Consider the following 16,998-nt stretch of genomic DNA (forward strand, 5'->3'; position numbering starts at 1 on the left):
ACATCATCTTAACTTCTTAAAAATCCTGTATGTGATTTGTTATCGAAAAAGCTCGAGTGTTTTACAACAATTCAATTGTATTGTTCGAAAATTATACATAATATATCTATAGATTGGCACAGTGGTTAGTTTATTGAGGGGTTTCCGGAAGGGGAATAAACATGTATGGGGTAGGTGCATTTTAAAATATTAATAAAATTACATAAATAAAATAAATGGGAAAGAGTCTACTAATCTACTGGGTAGGGAGTTTCTACGGGAAGAGGGGGGATATCCTCAGCTTCGGGGTTTGGTGCACCATGATGGAAATGGGCACACACCATATCCATTGATCCCTGCAAATCGGGCCCTGAATCGGAAGGCACCCCAGGATCTTCCGTTGATTCCAAGAATCGAACGGATTTCGTCGTTCCTGGGGTACCATGATCCAAGAGACCCGACAACCAGGGGGAGAATCCTCCCATGCGAAGAATATTTATCATATTTCCGCTGGTAGACATTCTCCATACTCCCTGGTTGGTCATAGCAGACCACGACGTCTACCATCACCCGGGAACCGGATAGTTGAAATTCAACATCCGGTCTTAACTTTTGCCCGGGGATGGCATTGTTGATCGTGACGTCGTGTCCCTGCTTGACTAGCAGCGACTCCAAGAGATCTTGGATGGTGTTGTGCCTCTTGGTGGTGAGCTGGAGACCTTCTTCACAGTGGTTAAGCACATGAAACCCGGTCTCGTTTTCCTTTCCGCATCGGCGGCAACTCGTATCTTGCTCCTGTGAGCAAAACCACGAGTGCCCCCGAAGAGGAAGGATGTCGAGCCGGGCCCTGTGAAGATATCTCCAGTCTCGGAAGGAGAGGGGCGTACGGCAGGATACCAGGCGAGCCATGTCTTTCGACTTGTCTTCCAGGGAGAGGCCAGTGGCAACTACTCCCTGGTGGCTCTTGTCAGAAATTAGGTCCCTGGTATAGCGCTGCCGAGCTACTTTCCGAAGTCCGCGGACTGCCTTGACTGGGCTTACGGAGACGTCATCGGCGACAATTCTTAGATTTTCGTCACCGGATACATCAATCCGCACTCCCAGTCGTTTTGCAGCTTTGCGGGCAAGAGTCCAAAGATTGGACCCTGCCTCCGCGTACCTCAGTCTGTAGAGCCCCCCATCCACGGATCCCGAAAGATATTCCCCAACTGGCAACACTCCTGGATGCTCGTTTCTGAACCCTCGCCGGATGGTGTCATGGAGCTGCTCTCGGCATATGTTCCTCACTGTAGGGTCTCTACAAGTGAGGAGCTGAGCAGCCCTGGCGATGGTCCAGATATCGGCATCATCAGTGAGGCGGCATGTTCCTAGGCCCCCAACCCGCCGGTCCGCGTAGAAAGGGGCCGTTGCGTGATTGGGAAGGTTGCAAATAAGGCCTAGAAACTTCCTGCACTCAGTGTCCAGTTGGGTAAGACAGTCTTTCAGGACCCGACCCGAAGCGGTGATGGGAAAGGGAGGGAAGAAGGTGGCTACGGAAGATTTAAAGTTTTTGCCATGGTGCGAGGTGGGAGGCGGCAATCTTGTCGAGGTTAGGGATAAGGTCAGTTGGTGGTCGGAACCGCAATTTTCCTCCGATCGGTGTACCAAGATATGTTTCTTGGTCGTCTGGACCCAAGCACCGAATTAATTGATCACCAATTCGGCACTGGGCGTCAGACGGCTTGCCTTTGTCGAAGACTAGGCAAGTACACTTCCCGGCATTAAATTGCAGCCCCAAGGAGTTTGCGGTGAGGGTAAAAACGTTTAAAATGTTTTGGAGCTCGAAGGGAGAATTTGTAACCACGGCAATGTCGTCAGCATATGCCGTGGTTTTCACGAGCGAACCAAATAATAAAAATCCGGGGTTAATATTGGACTTTCCGGCCCTGACGAGGGGCTCGGAAGCCAGGTTAAAAATAGGGGAGCTAAGAGCGTCACCCTGGCGAACACCTGCTGTCGGGAAAATGCGGATGGATTCTTTCCCAACGGCAAAATCCATCCGATTTCCCGAATATATGTCCACCAGGATGCGCCGGAGGTCCTCTGGTATTGGAAGTGATGTGAACAGCTCATTCAGAACGGCGTGAGGAACCGATCCAAACGCGTTGCACATGTCCAGCCATGCTATAGACATGTGCTTTCGTTTGGTCTTTGTCTCCTCGACAACCGTCTGTAAGAACTGTGTATGTTCCTGAATACCATGGACCCCCGGGAGGAAACCCTTTTGCTCGGGAGATAACCAGCCAAGGTCTGAAGCGACTTGCGTTATTCTCTGGCTGATCACTCCCGAGAACAGTTTGTAAATGGTAGGAAGAAGGGATATTGGTCTAAAGTTGGAATAGTCGCTAGTGTCCCCTTTCTTGAAAATGGGGAAGGTTCGCGATGTCTTCCAACAATTAGGAATCCCTAGCTTCCAAACCATATTACAAACTGTTTCCAGCAGAATGCAGTTGGGGTCGATTGCTCTAAGATGACGGTATTCTAGGCCATCAACCCCTGGTGATGTGTTGGTAGCCCGGCGAAGCTTAGCTTCAAGCTCTTGTTGGGTTGGCGCACGATTAAGGAAGTTCATCTGGTCCTCTGAAGGTTGGGACCAGTCGCAGGTGTCGTAGAGTTCCCTCGCACTTTGGCACTGCTGCGGAGATGGTCTCAATCGGTTGTAAGTCCTCTTGACATATTCCTCCGCAGCTTGTACAGTACCATTGTAGGAGGGTGAACTGGGTAATATTCGACTGTGATACGGGAGACCCGAGTTCGAATCCTGGTATAGCCTAATGTTTTTTCAAGATTAGATGTCCAATACATGTCATATTTATAGCCAAATGAAAGCCCGATCGGATATCCTTAGAATGTCCGACGGCACTGTTGAGGGCAGTCAAAACAAAACAAAAATACATCCATAGGACATCCAAATCGGATATCGGGCTGTCCGGAGGATATCAAAAAGATGTACTCAACATCCGACCCCGACATCTGTCGGACATCCGACGGACTGCCTTGTGTTATGTGGGTCACTTATTCCAATAAGTCAAACGTATGACGTTACGTCAGCAATACATCAAAACTTTTATTGGCAACAGATTTACTATATGGTGCTATTGCACCGAGTGAAATACCCATAACTATACACCGAGGGAAATTTTTAAAAAGAATCAAAATTTCAAGAAAACTATCAAACAGTTTGTTCCGCCGAACAGTAAGAATTAAAGCAGCTTGACTGAAAAGACACTCCACAGGAGCACTAGTTGGTATGGCAGTATTGTGTTTAATAAAAATATTTTTGATTTGGGGATACCTATTAAGCATCTCCATGCTCACACCTTTATCAGCTAAAAAATAATCTACCTCGTTTGGTTTAATTGTTGTGTTATTTGTGGCGAAGCTTAAAAAATCTTCGGTGGAACTGGCACTTTTTTGAGAGGAAAGCCTCGGACAAAGTTGTTGCCAAATGGAAAAAATTACGTGTTTGAAAAGGCGGGAAAAGTTGTATACGTAAAACGTAAAAATAAAATACAGATACGTCAAGTCAACGTAAACGTCAAAAAATGACGAAACGTACGACGTTACGTCAAAATTTGACGTAAGTCGCTAAATGACGTTCGCATCACTGGTTACCATTCCACACTCTTTGTATGGATCACATTGGACCGTTTCATCGAACCTCCCGGGTTAACATGCACGCCCTAGTAATAATGGACTACTTAAGTAAATGGATAATCGCTGTCCTATATCCTGACGTTAAAAAAAAAAAGGAGTAATTGAGATATTAAATCAAACGGTGATTCCTCAACATGGATTCATGAAAAAAATTATCACGGACCAGGGAACTGCTTTTACCTCTGAAACCTTTGCTCAAGAAATGAAAAAGAGTGGTATTTAACATATCTTGGCAACATGCGAGAGACCCCAAACAAACGGACTGGTTGAACGTGCAAATAGAACTTTTGTGTCCGCCATCAGAAGTTCCGTAAACTTATCTCACAACGATTGACCCCTCCCTATAACTATGGCAACGCTAGCCATAAACTCAGCCCGTCAGTCGACTTCTCTGTACTCTCCGTTCGAGTTGGTATATGGAAGGACTCCGATTCTTTGTCAAGAAAACAAATTCCCTTGGCCAGCCAAGCGTCCAGAAAGAGTTTTCAAGTGGCGGTCTGAAGCAAAAGAACTAATTTTACAGTCCCAAAGTCGAAGTAAAAATTTGTATGATCTGCATTAAAAAAACGACACTACGTCCAAGGTGACTTAGTGCTAGTACGAAAAAATATCAAAAAGAAAGGAAGAACGATGAAATTTCTGTCTAAATTCATCGGCCCGTTCAAAATTGTCAAAAAAATATGCTCTAATACTTACCAGATTGAGGAACCTCCTACTCAGAGAAGGAAACATGTGTGGCGGCGATTCAATGCGCATGTAGCGCAGATTAAACCTTTTTATTTTCCCCTAGAAATATTATGGAAACCGAAAGATGATTTGTCCGAAAGCGACTCTGATGTTAAAGAAACCAGAACTCCAGGCCTTAATGATAAAGAACAAGAAGAAGATGTAGTAGACCCTCAAGCCTTGTCCGGGACTGTTACTCTGGCCGGAAGACAGACTCGCCCGCCCATTTGGCGCCAACAAGATTTAAGTTAAGGCAGGAGCCTTAAAATTTGTCAGGATGTCAGGCCGAATATTATGACGTGTCATCATGCTATGTCTTATTTCGACCGCTAGATGCGCCCTTTCCCCCCTTGACCTATGTTGTTACTTCCCTGACCTGCCTAACCCCCCTTTTCTTAGGTATAAAAGGCGACCACACAGAGTGGGAGCTCAGCAGTTCCTGGAAAAGCCTAATAGACTAGAGCTCTGGTCTTAGCTGCCTAATTCCTAAGTTGAGAAATTGCCGTGAAGAAGTAAATACAAGTGTTCAGTTCTAGTTGTGAGTTTTTACTTCGTTACAATCTTATCATCATTCTCCATTCCTCATCTCTGTTCCAACTTCTCTAATGCACGTGAGCGTTCGGAACACACAATTACAAAAATGGGGTTTCGAACAATCATTTTCAACTACGGAACCTTCCGAATCAAATGGACGAGTGGAGCGTAACAACCGTGCCTTAGTGATGGCTTTTAAAGCCTTTGTAAATGAATCTCACACCAACTGGGATTTAAGCATTCCAGAAGCGACCCTTGCCATAAATACTGCGAAACAAGAGAGTTAAAAAAATACACCATTCGAAATTGTGTATGGACGACGGCCTGAATTTCTACATGAACGACAGTTCCCATGGTCACCAACTGAACGGATCGAGAATCAGAGAAAATTTCTTCATCGAATCCTTCGATTCCGACATGAAGTACGAAAAATTTGTTAAAACAACAAGCCGTCGTCAAGAAACGCCATGATTCAAATGTTCGGAAGACTCATAAATTCCAAAAAGATGATTTAGTATTAGTTGCACGCACTCTACAGTCCCCACATCATACACAAAAACTGCTACCAAAATACATCGGGCTTTATCAAATAGTTTTCCAATGTTCAAAAGTAGGTTATCTAGTAAAACATCTTGTAGAAGCAAGAAAAAAATATTTGACGGCGAATTCCCGCACACATCAGTCAATTGAAACACTTCAAAACACCTCAAGAAAGTTACTGGATAACCAACAACTCAATTAAGAGATCGCATCGTAATCAAAAAACGTTAGTTTTCTCCTATAAAACTTTCTAAATTCATTAACATACATTTTCTTCTTTTTCGTCCTTACTAATCACTTTCATTTCGGTTTTATAGTAATAAAACTCGAGTCAGGAAAGGCCGCGTTACGGAATCCGTCGACTAGCTGACGACATAGACGTAGGGCATCCGTAAGCCCCTGAGGAAGAGGAAAGCAGGAAGAGTGGAGAAGGAAGAAAGAAGGGTCAGTTAGTTTTAGAGAAGTGAAGAAAGAAAGTGTATTGTCCATGATCCTCCAAAAACGTTACATAACCCGGAATACTTGGTATGATTTTCCTTTTGTTTGCACCTCTTTGTGTTCAGACGGTCCAGGTATTTATGTAGTTGGCACGGACGGTCTGGTTTCGTGATCTTGTATTCAGACCGTCCAGGTATTTATGTAGTTGGCACGGACGGTCTGGTTTCTTGGTCTTGTGTTCAGACCGTCCAGCTATTTATGTTGTTGGTATGGACGGTCTGGTTTCTTGGTCTTGTTTTCATACCGTCAAGGTATTCATGTTGTTGGTATGGACGGTCTGGTCTTGTTATCTGACTGTATCTTCGATAGATATAATGGTGTTAGAGCAGGACGTCGGTAAAGAGGTCCGACGATGCTCGTCATGTCCAGAGATAAGGAGATGGGACACGGAATAGGGAAAGCCGCCATGACACATTTTGGCCCGCCATCTAGCGGCTAATTCCCTCCCTTCATCATTAGCAGACGAATTCCTCAGTTTTCTAATGTCATCGAGCTGGTTTGTGTCAAACTAAAGTGTCAACACAGTGTACAAAGGTGAAATAAATAATATTCTGAACGAAATTTCTTTTATAGATTTTTGTATAATATAAGCTTAGTTAACTTATTTCGTTTCGAGGTTTCTTTGGACACATTTTGGTTGAAAACTTTGATATAAGATAAACATCTGACTTTAAGGAATCTCAAAGCAACAGATTTCACAAGGTTATTAACGTCACATTTTTTAGAATGCTGAAAAAGACTAGGAAACATGGTATTTACATCAATAATTTTCAGTACTTTCTGGATTAACAGGGCAGCATAATCACACTGAGAAGATTTTAATCCTTGTGACAACATGACTTGGAAAACAGACTCGCAAGCAAGAACAATTCTATACACAGAGTTTGAAGGTATACATATAATTCTATTCTTTCTTAAATTTGAAATATTTGCTGCATCTTTATCTAAAGGGTCTTCACTAGAATCATACAATGCTTTTCTGCACATGATGCAATCAAAGTGACGTTCAATTTTCACTACACAATACCCAGCAATGAAGGCAAGACATTGGTTTGTAAATGCATCATCAATATTTGAAGCGTTTAACTCTTCCTCATTACAGAAAATCTCCATATCAATCTCAATTTCCTCATCAATTGAATCTTTTTCTACGTGAAAATTCTGGTTCTCAAATATTTGTGATGGAACAAGTGAACAGTTTGATGATAAAGAAGCTGTCACGCCAACACTTTTTATAACGAGAAGTTTTCTCATTATATATTTCACTTGAATTGCAGTTGGGTTATTATTCAACCCACCCCTCAATCGAATAATGCTAAAGAAATGCTCGAGTAAATCTTGCTGAGTAAGTCTAGTGCATACATAATCTAATGGAAGAGGTTGAGTCAACAAATCCCATGCAAGTGCGATAGTAGATGGGATTGTTGCTGTAAAGCCAATTACAACTGATTTTCTCCTGCTGGTACTCACCAATTTACCCGTAGTAAATTGCAATGATTTAAGGAATTTTTGCAATCCTTGAAAATCTTTTTTTTTTCTGGCAGGTTTGAAATAGTAAGTGGTGCCCTATCGTTAACTTGTTTCGGATTCCAAGAGTTCAGCATGTCGAAAAGCTTGTTGAACTTACAGCAATACTCCTCAGTGGCCTCACTTCCGACAAACTAGAGGAACGAATGTATTGCAAAGCTAAATTAAGTAAAAATTGGTCTTGTAATGCATCAAAATTCAATTTTCACCTTTGGGTGTTTTAGTTCATCACGTAATTGGCGAAGAGCATCCGCAGTCGAGTTGCTTAAGACTTGTGCAGCAAGAACTACTTTCATCTTGTGTGCGCCAATGTAGACGTGGCTTTTGGTTAACTTGTTACCCAGACGAAATCCTTGGCGGTTCTGGTATTCAAATAGCTCTTCGATGTATGACCATTTCACAGCTTTATGGAAGCCAGGTATTTTGATTCCCTTTTTTGTTTGTGCTAATAAATTACGTGCCAATTTTAACATATGGCAGGTGTCTAGCATCACGTGAATGTCTTCTTTTGTCTTCGGATGAACGAATGTAGTCTTCATCGGTGCGTACTTCATGCGGTCGGCTTCTGTTTGCTGAGGAGTCTTTATTCGTTCCCGTCTGGGAATGGATTTCGGTCGTTTTTCTGGAAACTTTATGTTTGCCCCAAGAACATTTACCATCGTCATATTGGCCGCCAACCCGTTGAAAGTAACTACTTTTACATTTGCGTCGAATTCTCGACAGGCGATAATAACATCGGTGAGGACTTTCGCTTGGCCTTGCCCGGTTAAATGATTGGTAAAGTAGTAAGCCATGGGCGATCTCCATTTGCCGTCCAATCCTACTACATAAAACACTAATACTTGAGTAGCAAGAAGTTGATGATCTGTTTCTCGAGTTGAAGGTTTGTCATCGGGAAAATCGGTAAAGCCCAAATATTTTTTCAGTTGTGGATCGTAGCACAAGGCCTTCCTCATTGACATTTCATCTAGGCTTATTACGGCGTCTTTTCCGTGCTTTCCGTCTGCAATATCCTTTAGTATCTGAGACAATGCATTCCTTAGAACACCGGAAGAGCAACCAACCGGTGCAAGGTAGCGTCGAAGACTCCGAACTGATGGTAAGGTAAAGATGGATTTCAATTTTTCATATGCAGCGTTAGAATAAAAACTTAAATTTATTGCCAGGTCACGCATGAATGAAGAGTATCTGCGACTTCCCACTTTTTTGCCGGAATTCCACTTTTCGTTCAGAAAGAGTTGGTAAGCTGTTTCAGACATGTCTGTTTTCCTTATTGAGTTTTTCCCAGCTACCTTTACATCGTGACATTCCTTCATGGACTTCTTCAACTGCTGCATTAAGAATTTATTTTGACCCTCTTTAACGTTTTGTTCATTCTGGTTCCGGCGCTCACGATATAAAAGTGCGGTCAGTTTCCTTTTTAGACGAAGATTCACTCCCTCAAGGTGATCGATATCACACTTGTACTTAATATGTAGTTCATGAATTTCTCTTTTAAGTGCGCCCAGTTGATTCTCGTAGTCCTGTTTTAAACGTTGGTTTTCTTCTGTAAGTCTATTCAAGTCATCAATAAATCCATTTATGTTGGGGGAAAAATTGACTACATCACTTAATGAAGCTTGTTCGGAGTCGACGAAACTCAAACCATCAACAGTAGAATTGAATTCGAGATTGTTGTCAGTTAGACTTGAACACCGCGTACTTGATGTTTCACAGGTTTTATCTAACCTTGCTCTTTTTAACGGACTAGCAGAATCTACGATGAGTCTTCTTCGAACAGAGGGTAAAGAAACCACGGGAGAAATATTATGTTGAACACTGTTGTTGATAGCAGAGCAGCTGACGTTCGATTCACTGTGAGATACTGAGACCTTACAGAAGTGTTTAAATTGACGATATCCAACTCTTCTTGAGGTTCAGCTTCGGGATGTGCGTCGAGATCAATCGGATTGAGTTTACTGTTAGCTAATCTATTTGATTTACGTCGAGGTGTCCATGTCACCAAAGACTGATCAAAATGAAGTGAGCATAACACAGAATGCTTTGAAGGTTTGAATCCAGGCACACAATATTTAAGCCATATAACCAGTCGTAAAGCGTCACTAGGAAACGTATGGAATGAAATTGATTTGTCACTTCTCTTTAATAAACAGTTAACAGCACTGCAATTTGGAGGCATTTCAACTTTTACAAAACAACGCGAATGTGAAACATCACCTCTTGAACTACAGAGAACAACTGGTAACTGAAGCTGTGTATTTCTCAAGGTAACTTCTGTTAACAAGCACACCAAGTACCATTGGGAATAAACCCCAATTATCTTTTGATTCCTGGAATTTTCTTCATATAAACTCCGTGTGTTCTGAGTCAGACCATACAGGAAATTCGTCTTTTGGTCCACTCGGGCGAAACCATGTCGAATCCCTATCCTGCCTTCTCTTTTGAAATTCAAATCCTCCGCCTTATACATTTTAGGAATTTGTCTGCTAATGATAAAGGGAGGGAATTAGCCGCTAGATGGCGGGCTAAAATGTGTCATGGCGGCTTTCCCTATTCCGTGTCCCATCTCCTTATCTCTGGTCATGTCGATTAAACTTGTGAACATAAAATAACCGAGTAAAGTCTAAATAGAAACCAGAAACGTAACAATATTAAAAAATAAAGGGGTGTTTCTGGTTATCTATTTGCCGGGATTGTTTATTTTCAAATTTATTACAGCAAGCATAATGAACAAAATATATATGTAAGCCGTGAATTTGTTCACGCAAGCTTTCCGTTTAGCTTACGTGATCCAAGCCATTGGAAATTTACTTAATATATAAAATAATGGAGTAAACAAAATATATATTATTCGGCATTCAATAAAATTCGAATCAAGCATACTCATGATAGGATTTTAATTTCAAATAATGAAAAATTTTAAACTTTAAACTTAATAAATCATGCTGAAGTTTAAAATAAAAAAAAGGCATAATTTGTTTAATTGCCATTTCTACACTTCCGGCATAACCTTAAGCTCGACATTATCTTGACTTTTAGCAAATCCTGTTGGTGACTGGTTATCGAAAAAATTCAAGTGCTTTACAACAATTCGATCAGATTTTTCAAAAATGTTAATTAATCTATCTGTAGATTGGCACAGTGGAATAACACTCGTCTATCGTGCTGGAGACCCGAGTTGGAATCCAGACACTATCTAAAATCTTTTTCAAGATTAAAGATCAAACACATGTCATATTTATATTCAAATTAAAGCCCGTTCGGATATCCTTAGAATGTCCGACGTCGCTGTTTAGGGCGGTCAAAACCAATAAAAATTACATCCGTCGAACATCCAAATCGGATGTCGGGCTTTACGGCGGATATAAAAAAGATATACTCAATATCCGACCTCGTCATCTATCGGACATCCGACGAACTTCCCTATGTTATGTGGGTGGAAGTAATCTGTCGGGGTCCTCTTCCTAAAACCCGGCAAATTACCTCATGTCTCAGTAAAGCCATGGAACTGCTCATTACTAACCGTATCCACTGGTTCCTAAGGTCTAAAGAACTGTTGAGCAGCGAAAAGGCAGGTTTTAGAAGAGGTTGTAGTACCTCAGGCTGGGGCAGGGATTATGAGCATGGCAGCGGCTCGCGCAGCAAGTAGTCTATTCGCCAGGGCCATCAGAACGTCTTGTTGTTGTAGCATTTGTTGTTGTTGTATTTGGAACTGCTGTTGTTGCTGTTGTTGATTAGCCATCAGGTTCGCCAATGCCGCGAATAGAGCATCTTGATCCATTGCGGTATTTGTAGTCAGTGTACTTTGTTACTGATCTATTTTCACACCGATTGGGATGACACTTACAGCGTTTGTTACACTGTCTTTGGTGTTGAGTGCACACACACCTTTTACAGGAGGTCGATTTGCAACCAGCTTGATTGCATTGACAATCGATCTTTAGACTATTTATTGTCGAATGTGATCTGGAACTGGTCTTTCGAGACACCAATGTGTTGATTAAGGACCGAAACTAAGCTGTTAGGATACAAAATGCGTCGATTATACATTATAACTGGTTTATTAGGCCACGAGATAAGTTACACTGTAACTGGTTTATTTAAGACACAAGACGTGTCGATTATGACAACGAGGCTTTCTTTGTATTAACTCTTTTTTCTTTAACTTGCTTCAAACTGGTATAATTATGAAGATACATCAATCAACAAACTGAATCTCCATTCGCATTCTCTCTATTTCTTCTTCCTCTTCCTGTTCTTTTCTTCGCTGCACGAATCTACGGGCTCTTTCTTCTTCACTCGGAAAATTGTTTGATCGGCAGTTTTCGCAACATCTTCTCTGGCTGTCTGGAATTGCATGCGGTCTAGCTGATACTGGTGGGTTGAGGGAGACGGACGGGCCAACAGCTGCGACGGGACGAAGCGGGATATCGGCAGACGTGAAAACTACAGCCCTCTCAGGAGCGTCTGGAATTGAAGAGGTCAATGCGGCGGTTGCGGCGGCTTCACGTTTTTTTCTTTCTTTTTCGTAATTATAGCGATTGCGCCGTCTCTTTTGTCCTTCTGATAGCTTCCTCTTCTTTTTCTCTTTCCCTCCTACTCCGTGATTGCTCACCAGTCTTCGCAGATATTTTAAAAAATAAAAACAGGTTAGATTATGACACCAAATGTGTCAACAATGACTTTAGTGTGTCAAATAATCATATAAAGAAATAATAATTTAAAATTGATTAATGACTCTAAATGAGTCTATTAATCAAACACAAATTAGCTCATGATACCAACGTGTCAATAAACTAAACACATAAATAGATTAACGACTCGAAACGAGTTAATTTAACAAACACAAATTCACTTATGACACCAACGTGTCAGTAAACAAAACAAAAAATTGACTAATGACTCAAAACGAGTCAATTAATCAAACGCAAATTAGCTGATGACATCTACGTGTCAATATACTAAACACATAAATAGATTAACGACTCTAAACGAGTCAATTAATCAAACACAAATTCGCTTATGACACCAACGTGTCAATAAACAAAACACAAAACTGGACTAATGGCTCTAAACGAGTCAATTAATCGAACACAAATTTGCTTATGACACAAACGTGTCAATAAACTAAACACAAAAATTGGTTAATGACACTAAACGCGTCAATTTACCAGACATAAACTAGCTTATGGCACTAATGTGTCAATAAACAAATACATATAAACTAGTAAATGCTAAGAATATACCTTTTTTCCATGTTGAAATTAAAGTTGAATCGTCTCGACGGCACGTGGTGAACAGCTTTTCTTCGTCAGATCCCACTTCTGACACCAAATGTAATGAAGCACAACGAAAAACAAGTACGAATAACAAAATTTGTATTGCCGCAACACTGGCACAGCACTAATTACCAAAACATAGGCTATTCCAGTCGTCGCTCTATCACTGGCAACTCTCCAACGGCAACTGGCGCCAAAACTGCAGGGGGCGCCTTTTATACAATGCAGAAAGGGCAGGGGAGGTCATGGGAGGGGCCAAACAGGTCAAGGTAGGGAATAATATTTGCGCTGAGCGCATGCCCGCGCATTCAAGCGGTCAATTTTACAACTAATACAATATTTATTTGACATTTCGTAACAGTAGGTACACACCGAACTTTTCGTAGATCATTCTACAGACTACAAATTAAAGGCCGATATCACCTGCAGAAGGCTGAGAGAAATCCAGTGGGCGATGCTCGGTCTTAACCGCTAGGGTCATGGCGTACGTATTAAACGAATTTTTCAGCTTTTTTTCCATTTTAGTACTGAATATGTGCTTCACACACACGTATTAGCGGGAATTTTAGTTAACTTTATTTCATCAACTGTACACCTTAATTTTCTAGATCTCATTCCGATATCCCTGAATTATTTCAGAATTTAATTCTGATTTTCGGGTGTGTTTCTTAAAATACTTATTTATCCCTTCTTTTTCACCATTTATCGTTAGGCAGCGTTTCACGATGAGCTGTATACTAGCAAAAAATGGTGAAAAAGATGGGGTAAATAAGTATTTTAAGAAACTCACCCGAAAATCAGAATTAAATTCTGGAATAATTCACGGGATATCGGAAGGGGATCTAGAAAATTAAGGTGTACAATTGATGAAATAAAGTTAACTACAATTCCCGCTAATACGTGTGTGTGAAGCACGTATTCAGTACTAAAATGTGAAAAAAGCTGAAAAATTTGTCCAATACGTATGCCATGCACCATTACACAATGAGATAGGGGATATCGGTCTTTACTTCGTAGTCTGTGGTGCCACGAAAGATGTCGTTGCAATAGACAGTTATGACCGTCTTGCCACGACAGCCTATCGTGGTTGTAGCGGATATAGATTTAACCTTCTTTCTTAAAAAAAAAAGTAAACAAAGGACTTGAAATAGCATGATTACCCATGTCGCGCGTTAAGATTCTGATCTGTCCCAAAAGTTTATTGGTCTGTTTAAGTGTAGACCTCTATCCCTTACAGTAATTGCTGTATATCAAAATATAACAAAGTATCATTAACATGCCGCGTTTTTAGTTTGTTGTAATATGTGGATGTACGTTGGGTTTGGATGTGGGGACCCATTTGAGACAAACAGCTCGAATAACGACCAACAACAACTGTTATGACTATCGACGGTGGTTATCTGATATCTTCTTTCCTAGGGATTTGGTTGATTGGTCCAGTTGTGATTTGTTTAGCAAGTTTGTCTGTTCTAGTTATGTGCTTTCGGAGAGTGGTAAGCATGTTTAAAACACAATGAAATGAACTTTGTGTATGTTTGTGGTGAGAAGAGAAATTAATGAAATTATGTTCATTTATGGTTAGGAGGCAAATGTCATCAAACCAGAAACTTCAATCCTTGATAAAAAAGACTTCTTTGGTCTCACTCATAGTAAATTACCGGATGTAAGTAAATCTAGGTATTTACTGTTTGAATGTGGGATAAACTCTTATACTTTTCATAGTCTGATGCACAACGATTTGACTATAATAACATATATAGTCATAGCAACAGCTGTTCAAGGATATGGATCAAGTCAATTACTTGGTTTAATTACAAACAGCTGCAGCTACCACAAAGACTTCAGAAAGACCTAAGCTTGTTGCAAAAGTTGCATCATACTAACATTAATCCTTTAGTTGGTGCACTTTTTAAAGACCAAAAAATATATCTGGTGACTCCTTATTGCCAATTAGGAAGCCTTCAGGTCCAAATTACATATATTGACCTAGCTTAATGTAGAAATAATAATATTTTGATTGTTCTGCATTATAGGAATTACTCTCAAATGTGAACATTTCATTTCGAAAACCTTTGATTACCTCTTTGATCCAAGATCTTATTTGTGGTGTTACCTACATTCACCACAGTTCCATAACATGCCACGGACGATTGAAGTCATCGAACTGTCTTCTTAATTCCTACTTACGACTCAGAATATCTGATTTTGGTATTAACCGGTTACGAGAACTTACGCGAACTGAATTGTCTTCGACTTTAATTGGTAAATGCGCAAAATCTTAAATACATGTATAGAACTTGTCTTCATTTAACCCCAAATATGTAAGACAGATTATGGCTGGCTCCGGAAATATTGCGAAATCAAGATTGTGGTGCGTCTTGCCAAGCGGATATGTACGCGTTTGCTGTAATTCTTCATGAAATCATTCACCGGCAAGGCCCCTTCAATGTAAGCTCAACAACCACACTTGATGTTAGTTTAATAGTGGATAGAATCCGGCAAGGACCTAATTTAAATACCGTCGGACGCGTAGAGTGTTTTCGTCCACAAATCAAGGTAAAAAAATGAAAAAGATGGAAAAAACTTGTGTCTTACGCTTTCGTAACCCATAACTTCGTTTTCGTTTTTAATATTCCACATACGAAGGATGATTCGAACTTGGAGTACGGTTGTCCTTTATTTATCCGTCGTTGCTTGGAAGACTGTTGGGCGGAAGCGCCTGGTTTGCGTCCCAATGCCGATTCAGTGTTTTGCCAACTTTCAGTCATGAGAAATGAAACGTAAACTTATTCTGTGTTTTTAATATAATCTTCATTCTAAAACTGTTCATCCCTAAATCCATCGACCCACTTGTAGGTGTTCTCAAATGGCTTCTAACACGGATCATGAACTGGTTAATCTGAAGAAGGAAAAAGAGAAAAAAGCTAAATTGCTTTCTAACATAATTCCCAGGTAATGACTTGTTTTTATTGTTTGTTTGCATTTTTATTACTAACGAGTCACCCTTGAAGTCATGCAGCCAATGAGCTAGTGAAAGGTTTACGCGTTAAACCACAAGTTTTTGAATCAGTGACTCTTCTTTTTACGAATATTGGTAACTTTCTTCAAATCTCTGAGATAAGCTCGCCACATGAGGTGATTCTCTACGTTTTAGCTTCGTACATTTATTTAATATTGCTTACTGATTACTTTCATTTTCTCTGGTGTTTGAATAGCATATACGGTTATTAGATGATATCTATAACATTTTTGATTCCGTCGTTCAAGGGTATCACGTTTACAAAGTGGAAACCGTCAAAGACACATATTTTGTGGTAAATTATTTCATCTTTTCCCCTTTCATCTATAGATCCGTTTCACAAGAATAGTTTCACACAATTTTTCGTTATAGGCGTCAGGACTCTTCCCACGGAAAAATCACCACACGGTAGAAGCTGCCTTGTTGGCTCTTAATCTTCTAAATTCCATTCGAGCATACAAAGTTCCTCACAGTCCGCATCTTGCAATCCTGCTTCGTATCGGGATGCATCTAGGTGACGGCGCGTTCAGGAAAGAATTCTGGGAAAATCTCCTAACCTTGGTAATTGTAGGTCCTGTAGCAGCAGGCGTTATTGGCTTAGATAAGCCACGCTTCTGCCTTTTCGGAGATACGGTGAACGTGACATCGCGACTGAGTACAACCGGGGAGCCTTCGCAAATTCAAATTAGCTCGGAGTGCCATGTAGCCCTATTGAGGATGGGAGGCTTCATCATGAAGGAGCGTGGCATGATTTACATCAAAGGTATGGTTAACCAAATAATGGTTTCTGCAGAACGGTTGTCATTACGTCGAATTGCAGGAAAAGGTTGGCTGAAAACATACTGGCTTCTCGGTAGGGAGCAAACAGGGGATGTTTCAGAAATGCCTCGGTGATTTCTCCAAACAGTTGTGAAGCTGTGCACTACCGAAAATGAATTATCGGTTGTTCTTTTGCGATTCGGATGATATATTTTCCACATTCCATTTCAAAGATAGAAATTTTGTATTCGCAATGACATCGAAAATTCATATTTCGTTGATCATATGAGATGGGATTGCGGTGTAAAAAGTTACCTATCAGCTTTTTAAAAAGTGGAATGCTGCATTGTGTATCGTTACTTTAATTTCGTATTCTTGTAGTATCATTACATTTACGCGTTCTTTGATAGTGGATTGCGGTTTCTTTGAATTCGCAATATC

The 16,998-nt window shown here is 40.7% G+C and overlaps 1 protein-coding gene and 2 long non-coding RNA genes across 4 annotated transcripts; 2 read left to right on the top strand and 1 right to left on the bottom strand.

The window, feature by feature from the left end:
- Positions 1-6,354: 6,354 nt before the first annotated feature.
- On the top strand, positions 6,355-7,981 carry LOC116915757. 2 transcript variants are annotated; one of them, XR_006643039.1, is made up of 6 exons: positions 6,355-6,507; positions 6,590-6,675; positions 6,766-6,863; positions 6,924-7,456; positions 7,518-7,668; positions 7,725-7,981. It is a non-coding gene; the product is annotated as an uncharacterized LOC116915757 (long non-coding RNA). The 2 variants fall into 2 exon arrangements; XR_006643040.1 differs by having other exon boundaries at positions 6,924-7,453.
- A 3,561-nt stretch (positions 7,982-11,542) lies between these two features.
- On the bottom strand, positions 11,543-13,334 carry LOC123469601. Its single transcript, XR_006642798.1, has 2 exons — positions 12,747-13,334; positions 11,543-12,119 (listed from the first exon to the last, which is right to left on the bottom strand). It is a non-coding gene; the product is annotated as an uncharacterized LOC123469601 (long non-coding RNA).
- A 501-nt stretch (positions 13,335-13,835) lies between these two features.
- LOC123470272 (receptor-type guanylate cyclase Gyc76C-like) lies at positions 13,836-16,966 on the top strand. The gene is made up of 12 exons (XM_045170391.1): positions 13,836-14,272; positions 14,362-14,442; positions 14,502-14,744; positions 14,813-15,041; positions 15,106-15,335; positions 15,426-15,559; positions 15,636-15,731; positions 15,791-15,914; positions 15,995-16,093; positions 16,171-16,312; positions 16,370-16,561; positions 16,619-16,966. Exons 1-12 carry the CDS (start codon positions 14,159-14,161, stop codon positions 16,690-16,692), a joined length of 1,758 nt encoding a protein of 585 aa, XP_045026326.1. The 5' UTR covers positions 13,836-14,158; the 3' UTR covers positions 16,693-16,966.
- The last annotated feature ends 32 nt before the right edge of the window (positions 16,967-16,998 follow it).

Source organism: Daphnia magna, linkage group LG2, assembly GCF_020631705.1.
Source record: "Daphnia magna isolate NIES linkage group LG2, ASM2063170v1.1, whole genome shotgun sequence".
In the NCBI taxonomy this organism is placed as follows: domain Eukaryota; kingdom Metazoa; phylum Arthropoda; class Branchiopoda; order Diplostraca; family Daphniidae; genus Daphnia; species Daphnia magna.